The sequence below is a fragment of the Podarcis filfolensis genome (assembly GCF_964270895.1).
Source record: "Podarcis filfolensis genome assembly, chromosome: 2".
Taxonomy (NCBI): domain Eukaryota; kingdom Metazoa; phylum Chordata; class Lepidosauria; order Squamata; family Lacertidae; genus Podarcis; species Podarcis filfolensis.
In genome coordinates, this window is record NC_139605.1 from 6,686,285 (window position 1) to 6,703,272 (window position 16,988).

The 16,988-nt window shown below is 44.2% G+C and overlaps 1 protein-coding gene across 4 annotated transcripts; it reads left to right on the plus strand.

The window, feature by feature from the left end:
* Positions 1 to 424: 424 nt before the first annotated feature.
* On the plus strand, positions 425 to 14,732 carry LOC310756876 (zinc finger protein RFP-like). Of its 4 annotated transcripts, none has more exons than XM_083601774.1 (8): positions 425 to 952; positions 2,012 to 2,107; positions 3,097 to 3,327; positions 4,978 to 5,000; positions 5,772 to 5,890; positions 6,292 to 6,324; positions 7,590 to 7,619; positions 13,995 to 14,732. In XM_083601774.1, exons 1-8 carry the CDS (start codon positions 527 to 529, stop codon positions 14,519 to 14,521), a joined length of 1,485 nt encoding a protein of 494 aa, XP_083457900.1. In that variant the 5' UTR covers positions 425 to 526; the 3' UTR covers positions 14,522 to 14,732. The 4 variants fall into 4 exon arrangements, with proteins under 4 accessions (XP_083457900.1, XP_083457901.1, XP_083457902.1 ...); XM_083601775.1 differs by having other exon boundaries at positions 3,097 to 3,309; XM_083601776.1 differs by lacking the exon at positions 7,590 to 7,619.
* The last annotated feature ends 2,256 nt before the right edge of the window (positions 14,733 to 16,988 follow it).

A 16,988-nucleotide genomic window follows, 5' to 3' on the forward strand; every position in this document is an offset into this window, starting at 1 on the left:
AACCATACCTGCAGATGTCCTGGCCAGGGATGATGGGAGCTGTAGTCTTAAGGAAACAGAGGGCACCAGGTGGGCAAGGCTGAAAGCGTCTGTTTCAATCTGAAGTTCTTTGCCAGCATGCTAAAAGGGGATAAAGTTAGAACTAGCAACCAGATTTTTAGGAGTTCTCTTGACGGAATCAAGTCCCACTTGCTAAATCAGAACTCCTGTCCATTTAGGGCAGAAGCAGATTTTCTCCCAATTCAAAAATGACAAGGAAGCCTATGAATGAAAATTGTTGCAGTATGAATACCACAACTTACTAGGTACGTGTGTGTTTGTGTGTAAGCAAAAGCATGGGAAGCAATCCAGAAGCATTGTCTGCTACTTGAGAAAACATTCAGCAATTGCAAAAACCCGGAGACATTTTTTAAAAATAAATAAATAAAGATCACATGATCACTGAGTCATTTCCAGGAAGGGAAACTCCCAGTGGCTGAAAACTGAAAAAGCGAAACTTAAGTCTGGTCTTCAGCACGAGGGAGCCATGGCTGCTGCAGGGGGTCACATCCAGCGTCTCCGTGATGAAGCCACTTGCTCCATCTGCCTGGATTACTTCAAGGATCCAGTGACCGTCCCAGAGTGTGGGCACAACTTCTGCCGATCCTGCCTGATCCTGTTCTGGGGGGAATCGGAGGCAGAGGCTTCCTGCCCTCAGTGCAGGGAAAGAGTCCGGAGAAGGAGCCTCGTCTCCAATCGGCAACTGGCTAATATGGTGGAAATAGCGAAGAATCTCAGCCTTCAAGAGGGAAAGGAGGAAGGAGGGAAAGGAGGAGTCTGTGAGAAGCACCAGGAGCCCCTGAAACTCTTCTGCAAAGTCCATGAAGCCCACATCTGCCTGGTGTGTGACAAATCAAAGGAACATGAAAATCACAAGGTGATTCCTCTGGAAGAGGCTTTGGAGGAATACAAGGTAGGAGATCCATGGATCTGGAGGGGGAGAAATAAATAGCTGTGGATTCTTCTTGGGAGGTTTTCTTTTTACTTCTCAGGTCCAAAGTAGGCATGGCATTGATTGGTCGTTGTTTATCGCCTTGGAAGCAGCCCAGGGGAAGCCTGAGGGCTCCTGGGATGGCTGGAGGGGGGAGTTGAAGTCTTTCTCTCTGCCAGGGGGACAAGGGGATCTTGAAATACTCACAGCAGCTTCAAAGATTTGAACTGGGACCTTGGCAGGGAGAGAAAGGGTTAACCTCGTCCACATCCCCCAGCAAGGCTGCTTTGTACATATTTAGAACAGTAGAAATGTAAATGGCACATAGACAACTAAGTACATGTCTCCTTTGGTTACCAGGATTCCTCCTCAATGCCCTGCAAAACAGAGAGCAGCAAGGGATCAGCTGGGGGGGGGGGCGGGCGGGGACTGTTAGCCAGGAATTGACCAGATGGTGCAGGATCCCACCCCCCAAGTATCTGTTGGAAGCAGATTTGGGAGTGGAAGCACCTACTGGTGGCTTATTCTGGGGGTGATGTGGAGCCTCTGCAATGAGGTTTTTTTGGGGGGGGGCTGAGGATCTCCTCCCACCCCAAATTTTGAGACGCTCTGGTCTATCCCTGCATCTCTCGCCTCTTGGGCTGACCTCACTATCTCATTGATGCTAGAATGGTACATCCCAGCTTGGATCCTGCCTTAGCCCTTCCTCCTCCTCTTTCCACTTCTCCCTGAGACCTCAAGGTGAGAAGTCAGGCTGGGACCGCCAAGGAAAGGAGAGGAGGCTGAGAGATCACTCCGCAAGGGAGGGTGTTTGAGAAAAGGTGAGGGGCTGCCAGCTCTGCAGGCAAGGGGGGACCTGAGCCCCACAGGGTAGTTGATCCATGGAGCCGTGGACCCAAAAAGGCTGAAAACCTCTGTACTTTTATTTCCACCAGTAAATTACTTTGCTATTCTAGCAAGGCCACTGGGCGCAAGAAGCCATTATGATTTTAATTTCTCTGTGTGTCTCAATCAAAGCTGAATTTTTCCTTTTCTCTTTAGGGAGAGATCTGTCACCACCTGGAGATTCTGAGGAAAGAGAGAGGGGAAATTCTGGCCCATCAAGCAGATCTGGACAAGGAAAGCAAAGACCTCCTGGTAAGTGTCTCTGTTGTTACTAGACAGGGAACAAGTACTTGAGACCTCCAGGTATAGGGCAGTATATAAATTCAATAAAGAAGAAGAAGAAGAATCGAGTCAGGACTGAGAAGTGATGGGGAAATCTGCCCATTTCAGCTTCTCCTCATTTCTCATTTTTCATATCAGCCTGTTTATTAATTTACTGTTCTGAAAATGAATCAGATGTTAGGGTAGCTACCTCCTTGTATAAATATTTTGATCTGTACTTTACCCTCATAAATACATTTTTTGTGAATATTACCTGGCTGGGTCAAGCTTGAAAATATCAGAATTTTAAAGCTCTGTTTTGGTCTCCATATTTTCTCAGCAATAGTGAATTAGGTAAGTTCACCTTTGAATGCAGCTAAATGGAGATTATTTCCCCTTGTCATTTATTATGTGAATAGCAGTCAAGGAGAAGCCTGAGGACTTGTGAGCTGAAAGGGTGGAAGCAATTTAATCCAAATCCTGATTTACCATAAATAGTACTAAAGAACTGAATTCTAAATGTGCTTTCTTGTTCATTTTTAGGAAACTCAGGCTTTTTAAAACCTTTAAAGAAAACAGGGGAGCTATGGGGATGAACTCTGCACTTTGTTCTCCTCTGTTTCTGTTCCATCCAACACCTAAATGGCCCCAGTCTAAACTGAGGGGTGTTTTATGTCCCTGGATGTTCTCTGAACAGCTTAGAACTCTGGTTATGCCATGCCCCAAAACATGCATGGAAAATCCATGGCTAGGAAAAAAGAGCTCCTTCCTTTAGGCTGTATCCGTCTGCAAAATAGACATCAACAGAAACAGCAATGGAGAGGGCCTCCCCTCAAAATAAAGGTTTACTTCTTTAGCCACTGAAGGTTTCATGTCTATAGAAAAATCAGAAGTGTCCTCCCTGTGGAATTCTCATAATTTTCTTTCTGCTGTTTCGAGGCTAAGCACCAAACACACTCAGACCTCCTCTTTTCTTGCAGAAATTAACAGAAACAGAGAGGCTGAAGATTGTGGAGAAGTTCAGAGAACTGCGCCAGTTCCTGGAAGAACAAGAAAAAGGTCTGCTGAATCATATAGAAGAGGTGGAGAAGGAGATTGCAGGGAGAAGGAATGAGCAGCTGGCCAGACTCTCCAGGAAACTCTCCTCTCTTGAGAGGATCATCCAGGAGATGGAGGAGAAGCGTCAGCAGCCAGCGACTGAACTCCTGCAGGTAAGACGGTGGCAGGAAAAGCCCAAGGCTCCAGGAAAAGGCTGCCTCCCATCCTTTATGTGTCCCTTTCATGTATACAAGGAGCGCAGGGGCTCAGATGATGGAGCCTCCAGTCAGGTATGTAATGGACAGGAAGTCCCAAGAGACCTGGGATGCTTAACTCACCTGAATGCAGACTAGAGATTCTTCTGTGTTCTTGATGGAACAGGAGGTGGTTTTCTGCTCTTTGCTGATGATTTGTCTCCAAATTCCTTCTTCTTGAAAATGCTGCCTTCCTGCCCTGGGCTGGGCTTCAGCGAGGATGAGTTCAGGCCTCCTTCTGACATGAGCCAGTCTCTTGACCAAGCTTCTTTTCCACTTCCCTCCACAACTTCTTGGTTGATCCCCTTCACAATGGATCCAGAGCGGCCCAAAATGGTGCTCAGTCACAGTGACCAAAGAGCAAGACAGAGGGACTCATCCAGACTGCTGCTTGTCCCACCCCTTTCCTCAAGGAAAACCTGCTGCTCTCTACTGCTGAATTAGAGCAAACCTCAGCCTGGTTTTCTCTGGATTGACGTTTGCTTCGATGTTGAACTAAGGAACAGGTTTTTCCTGAGGGAAAGCAGCAGGGCAAAGGCAAAACCACTTGGACCCGTGTTTTCTGGGCACAGGAAAAGCAGAAGTGTGGAGGAGCCCAAAGAAACACTGAGCTATACAATAATAATAATAATAATAATAATAATAATAATAATAATAAAAAATTTTTATCCTGCCCATCTGGCTGGGTTTCCCCAGCCACTCTGAGCGGCTTCCTACCGAATATTAAAAACAATACAGCACCAGACATTAAAAACTTCCCTAAGAAGGGCCGCCTTCAGTTTTCTTTTAAAAGTAAAATAATTGTTTATTGCCTTGACATCTGCTGGGAGGGTGTTCCACAGGGCAGGTGCCACTACTGAGAAGGCCCTCTGCCTGGTTCCCTGTATCCTCACTTCTCGCAGTGAGGGAACCGCCAGAAGGCCTTCGGCGCTGGACCTCAGTGTCCGGGCAGAACGATGGGGGTGGAGATGCTCCTTTAAGTATACAGGACCGAGGCCGTTTAGGGCTTTAAAGGTCAGCACCAACACTTTGAATTGTGCTGGGAAACGTACTGGGAGCTGTTTTATTACCCCTTTGGAGGCATTTTATGCTGCAGGTGCTTTTCTTATTTCTAGTTGGAAAGTAGAATTTGAAATTTGGGGACTTCTATGGAAGACAATTTGGGACAGTTCCCTGGTAGGATTATCCTGTAGGCTTACTTACGTCTGAATTGCACAATGCAAACAGGATTAAAGTTAATAAATTACAGTATAAGACAAGAGATGGAGTGGAATCTTCTATTGAATCCATAAACATGAGATTCCCTTAAATGCTGGTGAATTTTCATGAGGATTTTCAACAATAATTGCAAACTGATGTGGAAATGTGGAGAACTTGATATTGGAAAAATTCATAATTTCAGATTGGAGAAATAAAAGCTGTGAGAAACCAAAACTGGCTGATTCCACCATCCCTACCAACAACCTTGCCATGTGCCAGGCAGACTGGCATCCAAGGGCCAGGGTCTGAGGGGGTCTTCCTAGTCTGGCCTGTGGTGTGCAGTGAATTCCCTTCTCTTTCCCCCTCTAGGATGTGAGAAGGACCTTGCAGAGGTAAGTGGATCTGGCTCATTTCCATTAGCATCACTCCATGAGGCCGGGATGCAAGAACCTCAGACATGGCCCTGCAGGGGGGAGACTGTAGGACTCACTCCCTGAGGCATCTCACAGGTAAAAGCAGGGGCCCCTCTTTGGGACTTGACAATGGGTAGATCACAGTTGGTCTTTTTATCTGTGAGGAGATCTCAGTCTCTTGGGAGTTGGACGTGCCTGCCTCAGTTGTTTCCTTCTAGACTGACCAGTTTAGTCACTCTGCCGGCCCCCCACCCTGACCCAAGCAAACTCTTGCCCCATAGAGCCCCTTGGGAGGGGGCGATTTCTCACCAAGGAGCAGGAATTGGCTATTTTCTTGACCATGTTCCGGCTGCAGTATTTCAATTCAAGGTGTCACTCAGGTTCAGAGTAGAGGTTTTAAGGAACATTTCTTGTTTCCCAACAGAAGTGAATCTTTTTTTCTTCCTCACCCCTTCTCTGGGGACATCTAGAGAAAGGGGACATCTAGCTTCGCTTTCATCACCCTCAGACAATTCCTGCCCCTTAATACCATATGATTCTGCTTCTTCTTTGACTTGACACCAGTGGGGAGACTCAGAGGCCTGGGGTTGCTGTTTTGGCCCTTGGGGGTCTGGCTGAGGAGTCCGTAGTGAGGAAGAAACTCCCCACTCAGCGCCTGCCTGTCTCTCTAGGCCTCCTCTCAATTCCTTTATTTTCCTTTAACAGAAATTGCAGATTTGAATGGGCTGACATTGTTTTTCTTTTCACCAGGTATGAGAAAAGAGAGAGTCCAGAGAACCCACTGCCTTTCCCTCCAGAACTGAGGAACAGGATCTTGGAATCCTGTGATCTAAATCACCTTGTGGAGGATGCAATGAAACAATGGAAAGGTAATTAAAATTGGCTGCCAGGATTTCTCACTGGGAATTCTATTATTTCTTTAGAACTGAACATGCCAGGCTCTTACTGCATGGAATTGAGTAACCCCAGGATACCTTCCTTCTTGGGGCTCCAGCCTTCATTTCCTGTCCCCCAGAATGGCCCATGTATATTGTGACGCTGGATCCTGTAAAGGAAGCCTGAACTAGAGTGTATCTGTTTTCATCTACGGAACCTCCTTTTCCTTTTGGTTACCAGTCTACATAAATCTGGGGTTGTCCTTTTGGAGGTTCTCCTGCTCTGAATGGAGTCAATTCAAGGATGCTACATTATGAAGTGTTACTTTTGTATGGAGATTTATTTCAGGTGGAAGAGTGTTGCCCTTACACTTTATAGCTTTTTGCTTCCTCAGATGCTGTGTTATACAAAAAACAGACTCAGAAAGGTAAATTTCCAGGGGAGGAACAATTTGACAGGAGGGATGGGGACTGATATTTCATGGTGTTAAACCGTCTGTTCTGCAGATTTTGGGGACCCCCATCAATGGCGTAACTCTGGGAAACAGTCCTCTAGGGGTTTGGGCTCTTTGTCTGTCCCATGAATGAACTGGGAGAGGGTTTGAAGGTTTGGATTGGGGGCAGAGCTTGTCCCTACAAAGAACCTGCACACCAGTCTGAGTTCCATTCCTGCCTATAGACTCGTATCCTGGTTTCAGATTTTGCTTTCTTTGATAAAATCGATATACTGCTCAATTGTGGGGGGAAAGCCTCAGAGCCTTACAATATCTTACAAAACCTTAAGGAGGATCCTGCAGGGTCAGTCCAATGTCCATCTTGTCATGTTCCCATGTATAAGGAACCTCCCCTGCGTTTTGTTTTCCCTCCACACAATCTGCAGAGGTTCTTCTGGGGCTTTTGAGATCAGCCCCATTCCAGGAGGGAGGACTTCCCATTGCATGAGACCCTTTGAATTACAGGGTAAAGCTCTGCCGATTCTTCCTCTGCTTTGTCAGCATGCTTGGAAATTCCGGTTTCAGCAGCTTTTTCCCACCAGTTCACTTGGCGCAGATGTTAACCTTCCTCCAGCCATTCAGTACAGATTCCCATTTTATTCATGGATTTTGAATGATTGTATTCCGCCATTTTCTAGTATGGTTTACCATTTCTGATTTCCCCATGGAATCATGGAATAGTAGAGTTTGAAGGGATCCCAAGGATCATCTAGTCCATGGGTAGGCAAACTAAGGCCTGGGGGCTGGATCCGGCCCAATCTCCTTCTAAATCCCGCCCGCGGACTGTCTGGGAATCAGCGTGTTTTTACATGAGTAGAATGTGTCCTTTTATTTAAAATGCATCTCTGGGTTATTTGTGGGGCATAGGATTTTGTTCATTCCCCCCCCCAAAAAAGATATAGTTCGGCCCCCCACAAGGTCTGAGGACTGTGGACCGGCCCCCTGCTGAAAAAGTTTGCTGACCCCTGATCTAGTCCAACCCCCTGCAATGCAGGAATCACAGCTAAACAGGTTAGTTGTTTTAATTCCTTAGGCCTACAGTTGTTGTCTTTCAATTACTTGTTTTATGAACAAGGTTTTATGATCTTTTGCTTGAAATAAGGAAACAACAGATGCTATGTTATGGTGATGTTTTGTAAAAAGATATTCTTTGAACTATTGCAGTGTAGACCATTAAGCCTCTCTTTTTGCTTCCCCAGATGTCCAGTCACTAAGAAGTCTCCAGAGAGGTAAAATTCACATGGAGACCTCAGTTCTTGGGGGGGGGGACTAGTGTTTCATGGGGGGTCAAGAGTCTCTTCTGTACAATTGAGAACCATCCACCGCTTGACTTTAGCCCTGCTGTTTGTACCACAAAGGCAGAGAGGGTGGACTTGAAGGGGGAGAGAGAAACTTCCCAGAAGGATCAGGCGGAGGAGGGAAGAGCTTTACTCCTGGCTAGAGAGAGTCGGGTTGCTTTTCCATCATGTGACCTTTTTCAGGCCTGGTTGCCATGTGTCCTCCTTTTCCTGGCCATGTCTTCTATTTTCATGATCAAAATTTCTTAACATTTGTATCGGGGCAGATTTTTAAAATTTGGCAGAATGTCCCCAAGTTTTTTTGTCCAGTTTTTTGGTTTACAAGAACCCATGAAATTTTTAATATTGCATTAGAGCAGGCATAGGCAACCTCGGCCCTCCAAATGTTTCGGTACTACAATTCCCATCATCCCTGACCACTGGTCCTGTTAGCTAGGGATCATGGGAGTTGTAGTCCCAAAACATCTGGAAGGCCAAGGTTGCCTATGCCTGCATTAGAGTCAGATCTAAGGCACCCGGTTAGGCTAGTCTGCAGCAGAGAATCACAACAGAGCAGCATCTTAAGCTAGCGACATACTGTAAAAATCCCTTCTCTTGTGGCTGAACCAAAAGGACGCTGGCTCAGCTACAAGATCTTGGAGGAGGAGTCCAGGAGGGCAAGAGTTAACATCCCCCTGCCCTTAAGGAGAGTCCACATGCAGATGTTCAACAGTTTAATAAATTGTTATGTGCGCACTTACGTTCAGAAAGATGTGAACATGTGCCCAAATATTTCATGTGGCAAGTGAGGGAGCTATATGTATTCTTACTATTCTTTTGTTGAAAGTTAAGAGCATTGCTACTAGCAATATATCACACCTACTACAGCCTACATATAGTAGGGGTATTTCATTTTTATTTTTTTTAAATAAATGTTTATTAAGATTTTACAAATCAAAAGATTCATCATTTCAAATGTATCATTTCCATAAATGAAGCTCACATAGAAAACAGAAACAACAAAAAAGCAAAAATATATAGCAAAAAGAAGAAAAATAGGAAAAAAGAAAAAAGAAAAATCCACTTTCTTAAATTTATAGAATTCCATACCCCTCTGTCTTGACCTCCTCACATCCCCCTTTTTTGTGTTCCTCTTTATTCCAATCAAATTCAGCAAGTTCAAAACCTTATTTAAACCATACTTAATTTTATATTCTTCTAAATATTATGTCTCAATTTTTCAATTGTTTTAGCCCATACCTCATCTTATATACTATGACATAATAATGTTCTGTTCATAACCCCTTGTCCTTTTTAGCATTCTTCTTTTCATTCACATTTAACCAAATCACACAAACCCTGTTACCTTCACTTCCCACATCATATTAACACTCAAACATTTTACAGTATTTTTGTAAATAGTCCTTAAACTTTTTCCAGTCCTGTTCCATCAGTTCTTCTCCCTGGTCACGGATTCTGCCAGTCATTTCAGCCATCTCCATGTAGTCAATCACTTGCATCTGCCACTCTTCCACGGTGGGTAGATCTTGTGTCTTCCAATACTTGGCGAGAAGTATTCTTGCTGCTGTTGTTGCATACATAAAAAATGTTCTGTCTTTCTTTGGCACCCATTGGCCAACTATGCCCAAAAGGAAGGCCTCTGGTTTCTTAGGAAAGGTAAATTTAAATACCTTCTTCAATTCATTATATATCGTTTCCCAGTAAGCCTTAACCCTTGGGCACGTCCACCAGAGGTGAAAGAATGTTCCCTCAGCTTCTTTACATTTCCAACACTTATTGTCAGGCAGGTGATAAATTTTTGCAAGCTTAACTGGGGTCATGTACCACCTGTAAATCATTTTCATAATATTCTCCTTTAAGGCAATGCATGCCGTAAACTTCATACCGGTGGTCCACAACTGCTCCCAGTCAGCAAACATAATGTTATGACCTATATCCTGCGCCCATTTAATCATTGCTGATTTAACCGTTTCATCCTGTGTATTCCATTTCAACAGCAAGTTATACATCTTTGACAAAATCTTAGTTTTTGGTTCTAACAGTTCTGTTTCCAATTTCGATTTCTCCACCTGGAAGCCAATTTTTTTGTCCAAATTGTAGGCCTCTCTTATTTGATAATAATGAAGCCAGTCTCGCACTTTGTCTTTTAATTTCTCAAAACTCTGCAGATTCAATCTGTCACCTTCTTGTTCCAAAATTTCCCAATATTTTGGCCATTTGGCCTCCATATTGAGCTTTTTCTGGGACTTAGCTTCCATAGGTGACAACCACCTTGGGGTTTTACTTTCCAGCAAATCTTTATATCTTGTCCAGACATTAAACAGAGATTTCCTGACAATACGGTTTTTAAATGCCTTATGTGCTTTAACCTTGTCGTACCACAGATATGCATGCCACCCAAAAACATTATTAAAGCCTTCTAAATCCAAAATATCCGTGTTCTCAAGAAGCAGCCAGTCTTTTAACCAGCAGAATGCTGCTGATTCATAATACAATTTAAGGTCTGGCAGGGCAAATCCACCTCTTTCTTTTACATCAGTTAAAATTTTAAACTTTATTCTGGGTTTCTTGCCCTGCCAGACAAATCTAGAAATATCTCTCTGCCACCTCTTGAAACAATCCATCTTGTCCAAAATTTGCAAAGATTGAAACAAAAATAACACTTTTGGCAAAACATTCATCTTTATAGCTGCGATTCGACCCAACAAGGAAAGCTTCAAATTAGACCAAATTTCTAAGTCTTTTTTAACTTCTGACCAACATTTCTCATAATTATCTTTAAATAAATTCAAATTTTTCGCAGTCATATTAATCCCTAGGTATTTCACTTTCTTAACCACAGTTAAACCTGTTTCATTCTGAAACCTGTCCTTTTCCATTGGAGTTAAATTCTTCTCTAATACTTTAGTTTTTGACTTATTTAAACTAAATCCTGCCACATGACCAAATTCTTTAATCAATTCCAAAGCTCTTTTCATACTAGATTCCGGCTCCTGTAGAGTCAAAACCAAATCATCTGCAAAAGCTTTCAATTTATATTGTTTGGCTCCGACCTGTATTCCTTTAATAGACCGGTCCCCTCTGATCATGTTCAGCAGCACCTCCAGGACCGAGATAAATAATAATGGAGAGATAGGGCAACCCTGACGTGTTCCTTTTTCTATCATAAAATCTTCAGTCACCACATTGTTTACAATCAATTTTGCTTTTTGTTCTGAATAGATTGCTCCTATACCATTTTCGAACCCCTGTCCCACTCCCATCCCTTTCAAATTTTTCTTCATAAAACTCCAAGAGATATTATCAAAGGCTTTCTCCGCATCAATAAATACTAACACAGCTTTCGTATTAATATTCATTTGCAACAACTCCAAAATGTCAATTATATTCCTTGTATTATCAGATAAATGTCTGCCTGGAAGAAAGCCTGCCTGGTCCTTATGTATTACTTCCGCTAACACCTTTTTAAGTCTGTTAGCTAAAATATCTGCAAAAATTTTGTAATCCACATTCAAAAGGGAGATGGGACGGTAGTTCTTTAGTTGTGTCTTTTCAGCTTCTGTCTTAGGTATCAATGTGATGTATGCTTCTTTCCACGATTCAGGCGCCTTTTTCCCTTCCAAAATCTCATTACACACCTCCTTTAATGGTTGAATTAAAAAGTCTTTCAAGGTCCTATAATATTTGGAGGTTAGTCCGTCCGGTCCTGGAGATTTGCCCAATTGCATGTTCTGAATGGCACCTTCAATTTCTTGTTCTGTAATTTGATAATTCAGTTTTAATTTATTTTCTGGAGATATTTTTTGTAATCCATTGGTTCTTAAAAATTGGTCTATCTCAGTTTCTTTCTGCGGCTCTTGCGTATAAAGTTGTTTGAAATATCTCTGGAAACACCTTCTAATCTCCTCCGGGTTCTGTATATTTTTCCCATTAATCTCAAGATTTGTAATCGTATTTAACTTCTGTCTTTTTTTCAGCTGCCACGCCAATAGTTTCCCACATTTATTGGCTGACTCAAAAGTCTTTTGTCTCATTTGTTTAATTTTCCATTCTACTTCCTCATTAATCAATTTCATATATTGCACCTGGTATAACTTAATTTCTCTTAAGATCTCTTTTGAGGAATTCCCCCAGGGGATATCCTTTACTTTTAGAGGGGAAAAGGTTAAAATTAAATCTGTGGAAGACAAGGACAAATTTTTGAAGGACTACGGAGAAGACCTTCAGAAAGGGATCGAAGAGCCAAGCGACTTAGGACCTGGATTATTAAGCCCAACACCCACACCTGGGGGATTGAAAGATTCTGAGAAAGAGACGCCACTTCTGGGAGCAACAGGAGGAAAATAGTACTACTTCAATATGTCTCTGCAATTATTAAGCTGGAATATTCATGGTTTGAATTCCCCTGAAAAGAGGAGGAAAGTTTTTCATTTATTAAAAAAGGAACAATTGGACATAATCTGCTTGCAGGAAACACACGTGATTAGGCTGCACAGAAAAGTGTTAATTAACAAAAAACTAGGCCAAGAATTTATCTCATCAGATAAGGTTAAAAAGAGAGGAGTGGCAATTTATGCAAAAGAAAGCCTATCACCAAAATTTCTTTTTAAAGACGAGCAGGGAAGAATCTTGGCAATTGAAATTCAAACACAAGGAGAGAAATTCTTGATTTTAGGAGTTTACGCACCAAATGAGGGGAAATCGGAGTTTTATAAGAAATTGCATGAGACATTGATGGACTTTATGGACTATAACAACATTATTATGATGGGAGACATGAATGGAGTGGTATCTACGAATATGGACAAAGCACAAAGACAGATTGTAACGAAAGAGGGCAGACTACCAAAAACTTTTTTTGAACTGACTGACAATATGGACTTGATTGATATTTGGAGGACCAAAAACCACCTAGGTAGAGAAGGAACGTTCTTTTCTGAAGCCAAAATGACATGGACAAGGATCGACCAAATTTGGACAACTAGAGGTCTGGCACCTAAGATAAAAAAGGTGGAAATCTGCCCAAAAACCTGCTCCGACCATAATGCGGTAAAGATGGAAATGAAACTAACACCCACCGGTTCCTTTAGATGGAGGATGAATGACACCTTATTAAGAAACCAAGACATTGTAAGGAAGGCCCAAAAGACTTTGAAAGACTATTTTGAAATAAATATGAGAACCACGGTTGAAAAAAGAACAATCTGGGACGCAAGCAAAGCGGTTATGAGAGGGTTCTTGATTCAACAGAATGCAATAAAAAAGAGATCTCAAAATGAGAAAAAAGGGAAAATTCTGGAGAAAATAAAAGAAGGGGAGAAGAAGTTAAGAGTTAAACCAAACTCATAGTAGGGGTATTTCAAATGAGAGTCGTCATAGCGATCCATGGTTAAAAGTCAAAGTTGGCCAATGTGTCCTCTTTCTTGCTCTTCAAAATAGGGCAGCCCTACACTTGCCTATCATGACTGTCTCAGCCCCAAACTGGTAACCTTTTGAGTTATTCCCCGCTTCCCCCAGGGCACTAGTCTTATGGTATATATTAAATCCCAAAGAGAAGCATGGAATAAGCAGTCCTTTGTAAAATTGCCCTGCCACCTGCCTCCTCTTCCCTGGCGGCAAGGCCTAAACTTCCAAGATGGTTGGGAGGAAGGAGAGACCAAGTGGGTGAGAGAGATGGAGAGCAGGAATAAACAGGCTCCCCACTTAACACGATTTTCACTTTTGTGCACGAGGGCCCAGTACATAACCCACGCGAAAGTGAGGGGAAGCCTATATGTGGTTTTGTGTTGTATTTTTATGCTGTGGACCACCCTCAGACCTATAGATGAAGGGCAGTATGCAAATGTTGATATTATTATTATTATTACTGCTGGGGGTCCTCATCCCGCAGCCCAACCCAGAGCTCCCAAAGGCCAATTCCCACAGAGATTGTCAGAGGAAAGCAGCTTCTCTCCTCTCCTGCCTCCTCCAATTCTCCTCTCTTTCCTCTTAGATAACACAAAAGAGCTGAGTAAAAGGTTTCCTGGGTGGTTTTTCCCCTTAGAAAATGCCTGGGTTGAGAGGAGGGCAGGCACAATGGACATTGAATATAAGAAAGTGAAGGAAACTGAGTTAAAAACCAACCAGAAGATATTTATTCTGATCAAAGTCTCAAGGAGGAGTCTCAGTCTTGCATGTGATGCAAATAAATCCCCTTGATCTGAAAGGGAATCTGGGTTTTTCGGGTGTTTCTTGGATTAGGATGTCCATCTCTCTCTCTCCGCTGACTCTGCCTCTCTTCTCTTTCCCTCATCTTCTCCCCAACAGCAAATGTCACTCTGGATCCAGACACAGCCCATCCCAGCCTCATCCTGTCCAAGGATCGGAAAAGCGTGAGATGGGGAGGCAGACCTCAAGCCCTGCCTTACAACCCTGAGAGATTCATTAAACGGCCTTGTGTGTTGGGACGTGAGGGATTCACAGCAGGCAGACATTTCTGGGAAGTCACTGTGGAAAGTGGGGAATGGTGGGCTTTGGGGGTCGCCAGGAAGTCTGTGATGAGAAAGGTCCGCTTCTCCTTTAGACCTGAGTGGGGGATCTGGGCTGTGGGGAAGTCGGGAGGGGAGTCCTGGGCCTGCATTTCCCCTGGTTCCTCTCTTCTGTCCCTGAGGGAGAAGCCCAGGAGGATCCGGGTGACTCTGGACTATGAAGGGGGACGTGTGTCTTTTTCTGACGCTGACTCAGGAGCCGAACTCTACACGTTCTCAGGAGCCTCGTTCTCTGCAGAGACCCTCCTCCCTTTCTTTTATCTGGATGACTTTGAAACCCACCTCAGTATCTCCTTAGGAGACTAGATCTGCCTCTCAGGCCCAGCCGGAGTTTCTCTCCAGACCAGAGTGACTGATATAAAAAACATTTACCCACCAGGAGAACCTTGGGCAGTTTTTCAAGGGCCCTTTGAGAAGATTCATTTTCCTTCCTTTCCCCAGAATTCCCTCTGCAGCTTGCTTCTTCTTAAAGAGACAGTCACACTTTTAACAGTCCCAATAAATCATCTTTTCCTCACCTTCAGTCTTGTTTTCCTTTTGAGATGTCTGATTTGGCAGAGCACGAGACTCTTAATCCCAGGGTTGTGGGTTGGAGCCCCACGTTCGGCAAAGGTTTCCTGCACTGCAGGGGGTGGGACTAGATGACCCTCAGGATCCCTCGCAACTCTGCGATTCTACGAAACCTCCCTCTCCCCACAAGACCTTATGCAGCTGTGAAAATGCATGCATTATTGGATTAATAGAGGACTAAAAAATGAACCCCTTCCCCCACATCAGGCAGGATAGCTCCTTACTCTGGAGACCTCAGATGGGAAGAAAATTAAAAAGAAATTGGAGAGGGCGCCTGTTAAGTTGTGGGTGAACATATCAGATGACACAGCGATTCTTCCAAAGCAGCTCTTTATTTGTAAGCTGGAACAGAACTGAACTGAAGAGCTCAGTCAGCCTGCTCATATAGAGCTAGCTCCAGAACAACGTAAGTGTTGCAACTTTCTAAAACTATCCAATCACTGAACTATCCAGTCACTTTCGATCCTTCATTTGCATAACTATCTACACTATCCCCCTGCTGGCCCAGGGTGAGAACTTCAGTATATAACAGCGTCAGCTTCAAATGCCCTCTGCAAATACAGCCTCCCCATCTCCACATGTTGCCAGAAATAAACCTCCTTGCATTGAGTGGGGCTTCTGCCCAGTTATAGGTGTTATGGTTGATGCATTAACGTTCCGTATTTACAGGCTGGATTCTGTATATCGGGGGCAGCAAATGGGGTGTCCTCTGGATAATGCTGGACTCCAACTCCCCTCTGACCCATCCAGCATGGCCAGGGGTCAGAGAGGATGGAAGCTGCAGTCCGGCAGCTTCCGGAGGGTGCCCCATGGGCTGGGCTGCCCTATACATTTGGCAGGACACCCTCCCTGTGTTCCTCAGCCCCACCCCAAATGCACAATGCTCCCCCAAGGAGGGTCTTTTCAGCACCAGCTGCATCTGATTTCTCTCCTGGGATACTAAGAGCTAGAACAACAAATGCCTGTGGAATTGACCCCTCAATGATCTGGCAGGACTCTCCCTGGCTCCACTATCAGGGCCGCCGACTACTGACCGGTGCAGCCTGCTCTCCTTTTCCTGCATTTCCCACGGGGTGGTGGCACATGTCAAAATAAAGACACCTTTGCCGCCCCCCACCTGCCTGAGGGCCACCTCCCCTTGCTCCATCCCCTATAGTATGTTGGTGATGTTTGTGTGTCATCATACATTTCCCTGTGAGTTTCCACTCACCCCATGGAAGGACACAAAAAGTGGCCCATTTGGTCCAGCACCCAAGAGGGGCCACCCAGACGCCCGTGGGACACCTGCAAGCGGGACCAGCGTGTAAAACCAGCTTCCCCCCTCCTTGCAGTTTCCATCACCTGAGATTTAGAAGCCTTCTGCCTCTGGAGTGTGGAGGCAGAGCAGAGCCATTGTGCTTCACAGCCTAGTGCTCCATGAATTTGTCCCCTTGTCTTGTCCCCAGCTCAATGGGTGGAGCATGATAGTCTTAATCTAAGGGTCACTGGCTTGAGCACCACGTTGGGCAAAGAATTCCTGCATTGCAAAGATCTGGACTAGGTGACTCTTGTGGTACCATTCAGCTCTGCAATTCCATGATTTTAAGTTGGTTGCCGTCTCTGCCTTCAGTGGCAGTGAGTTCCATAGTTCATTTACGCACTCCACAACGAAATGCTTTTTTCTGTCCTGGATCTCCCAACAATCAGCTTTGTTTGGGGGCCACGACTTCTAGTGCTATGAGAATCTGCAATGTGGATATCATGTGTCTCTGCCTCCCTGCCTCCATCGTGGGGACCAGAGCAGAGGGTGGGCAGTTTTGTTTGTCCCCTCCTGGGGCAGGAAGCCTCAACAGAGAACTTTCTTGAATTAACAACAACAACTGGCCATCCGCCTGTGTCTTGTGACCTAGAAAAGGTGTATGTTCTCCACTGCAAATCAGGATGTAACCAACATTTCTCCCTCTTTTTTCTGTGGAATGTGGCACTTTTCAAGAATATTAGCTGGACGTATTCCCTAAATGAATTATCTGGTGTCCGATTAATGCCTCCTTCTGAATGAAGCTTTTCCCACACTCGGGGCATTCATAAGGTTTCTCCTTCGCGTAGGTCCTTTGGTGTTTGATCAGCGTATCTCACGGAGAAAAGTTTTTCCTGCACTGAGGGCATTTGTGAGGCTTCTCTCCTGTGTGGATGTTCTGATAGTCAATCAACCTACAAGGATGAT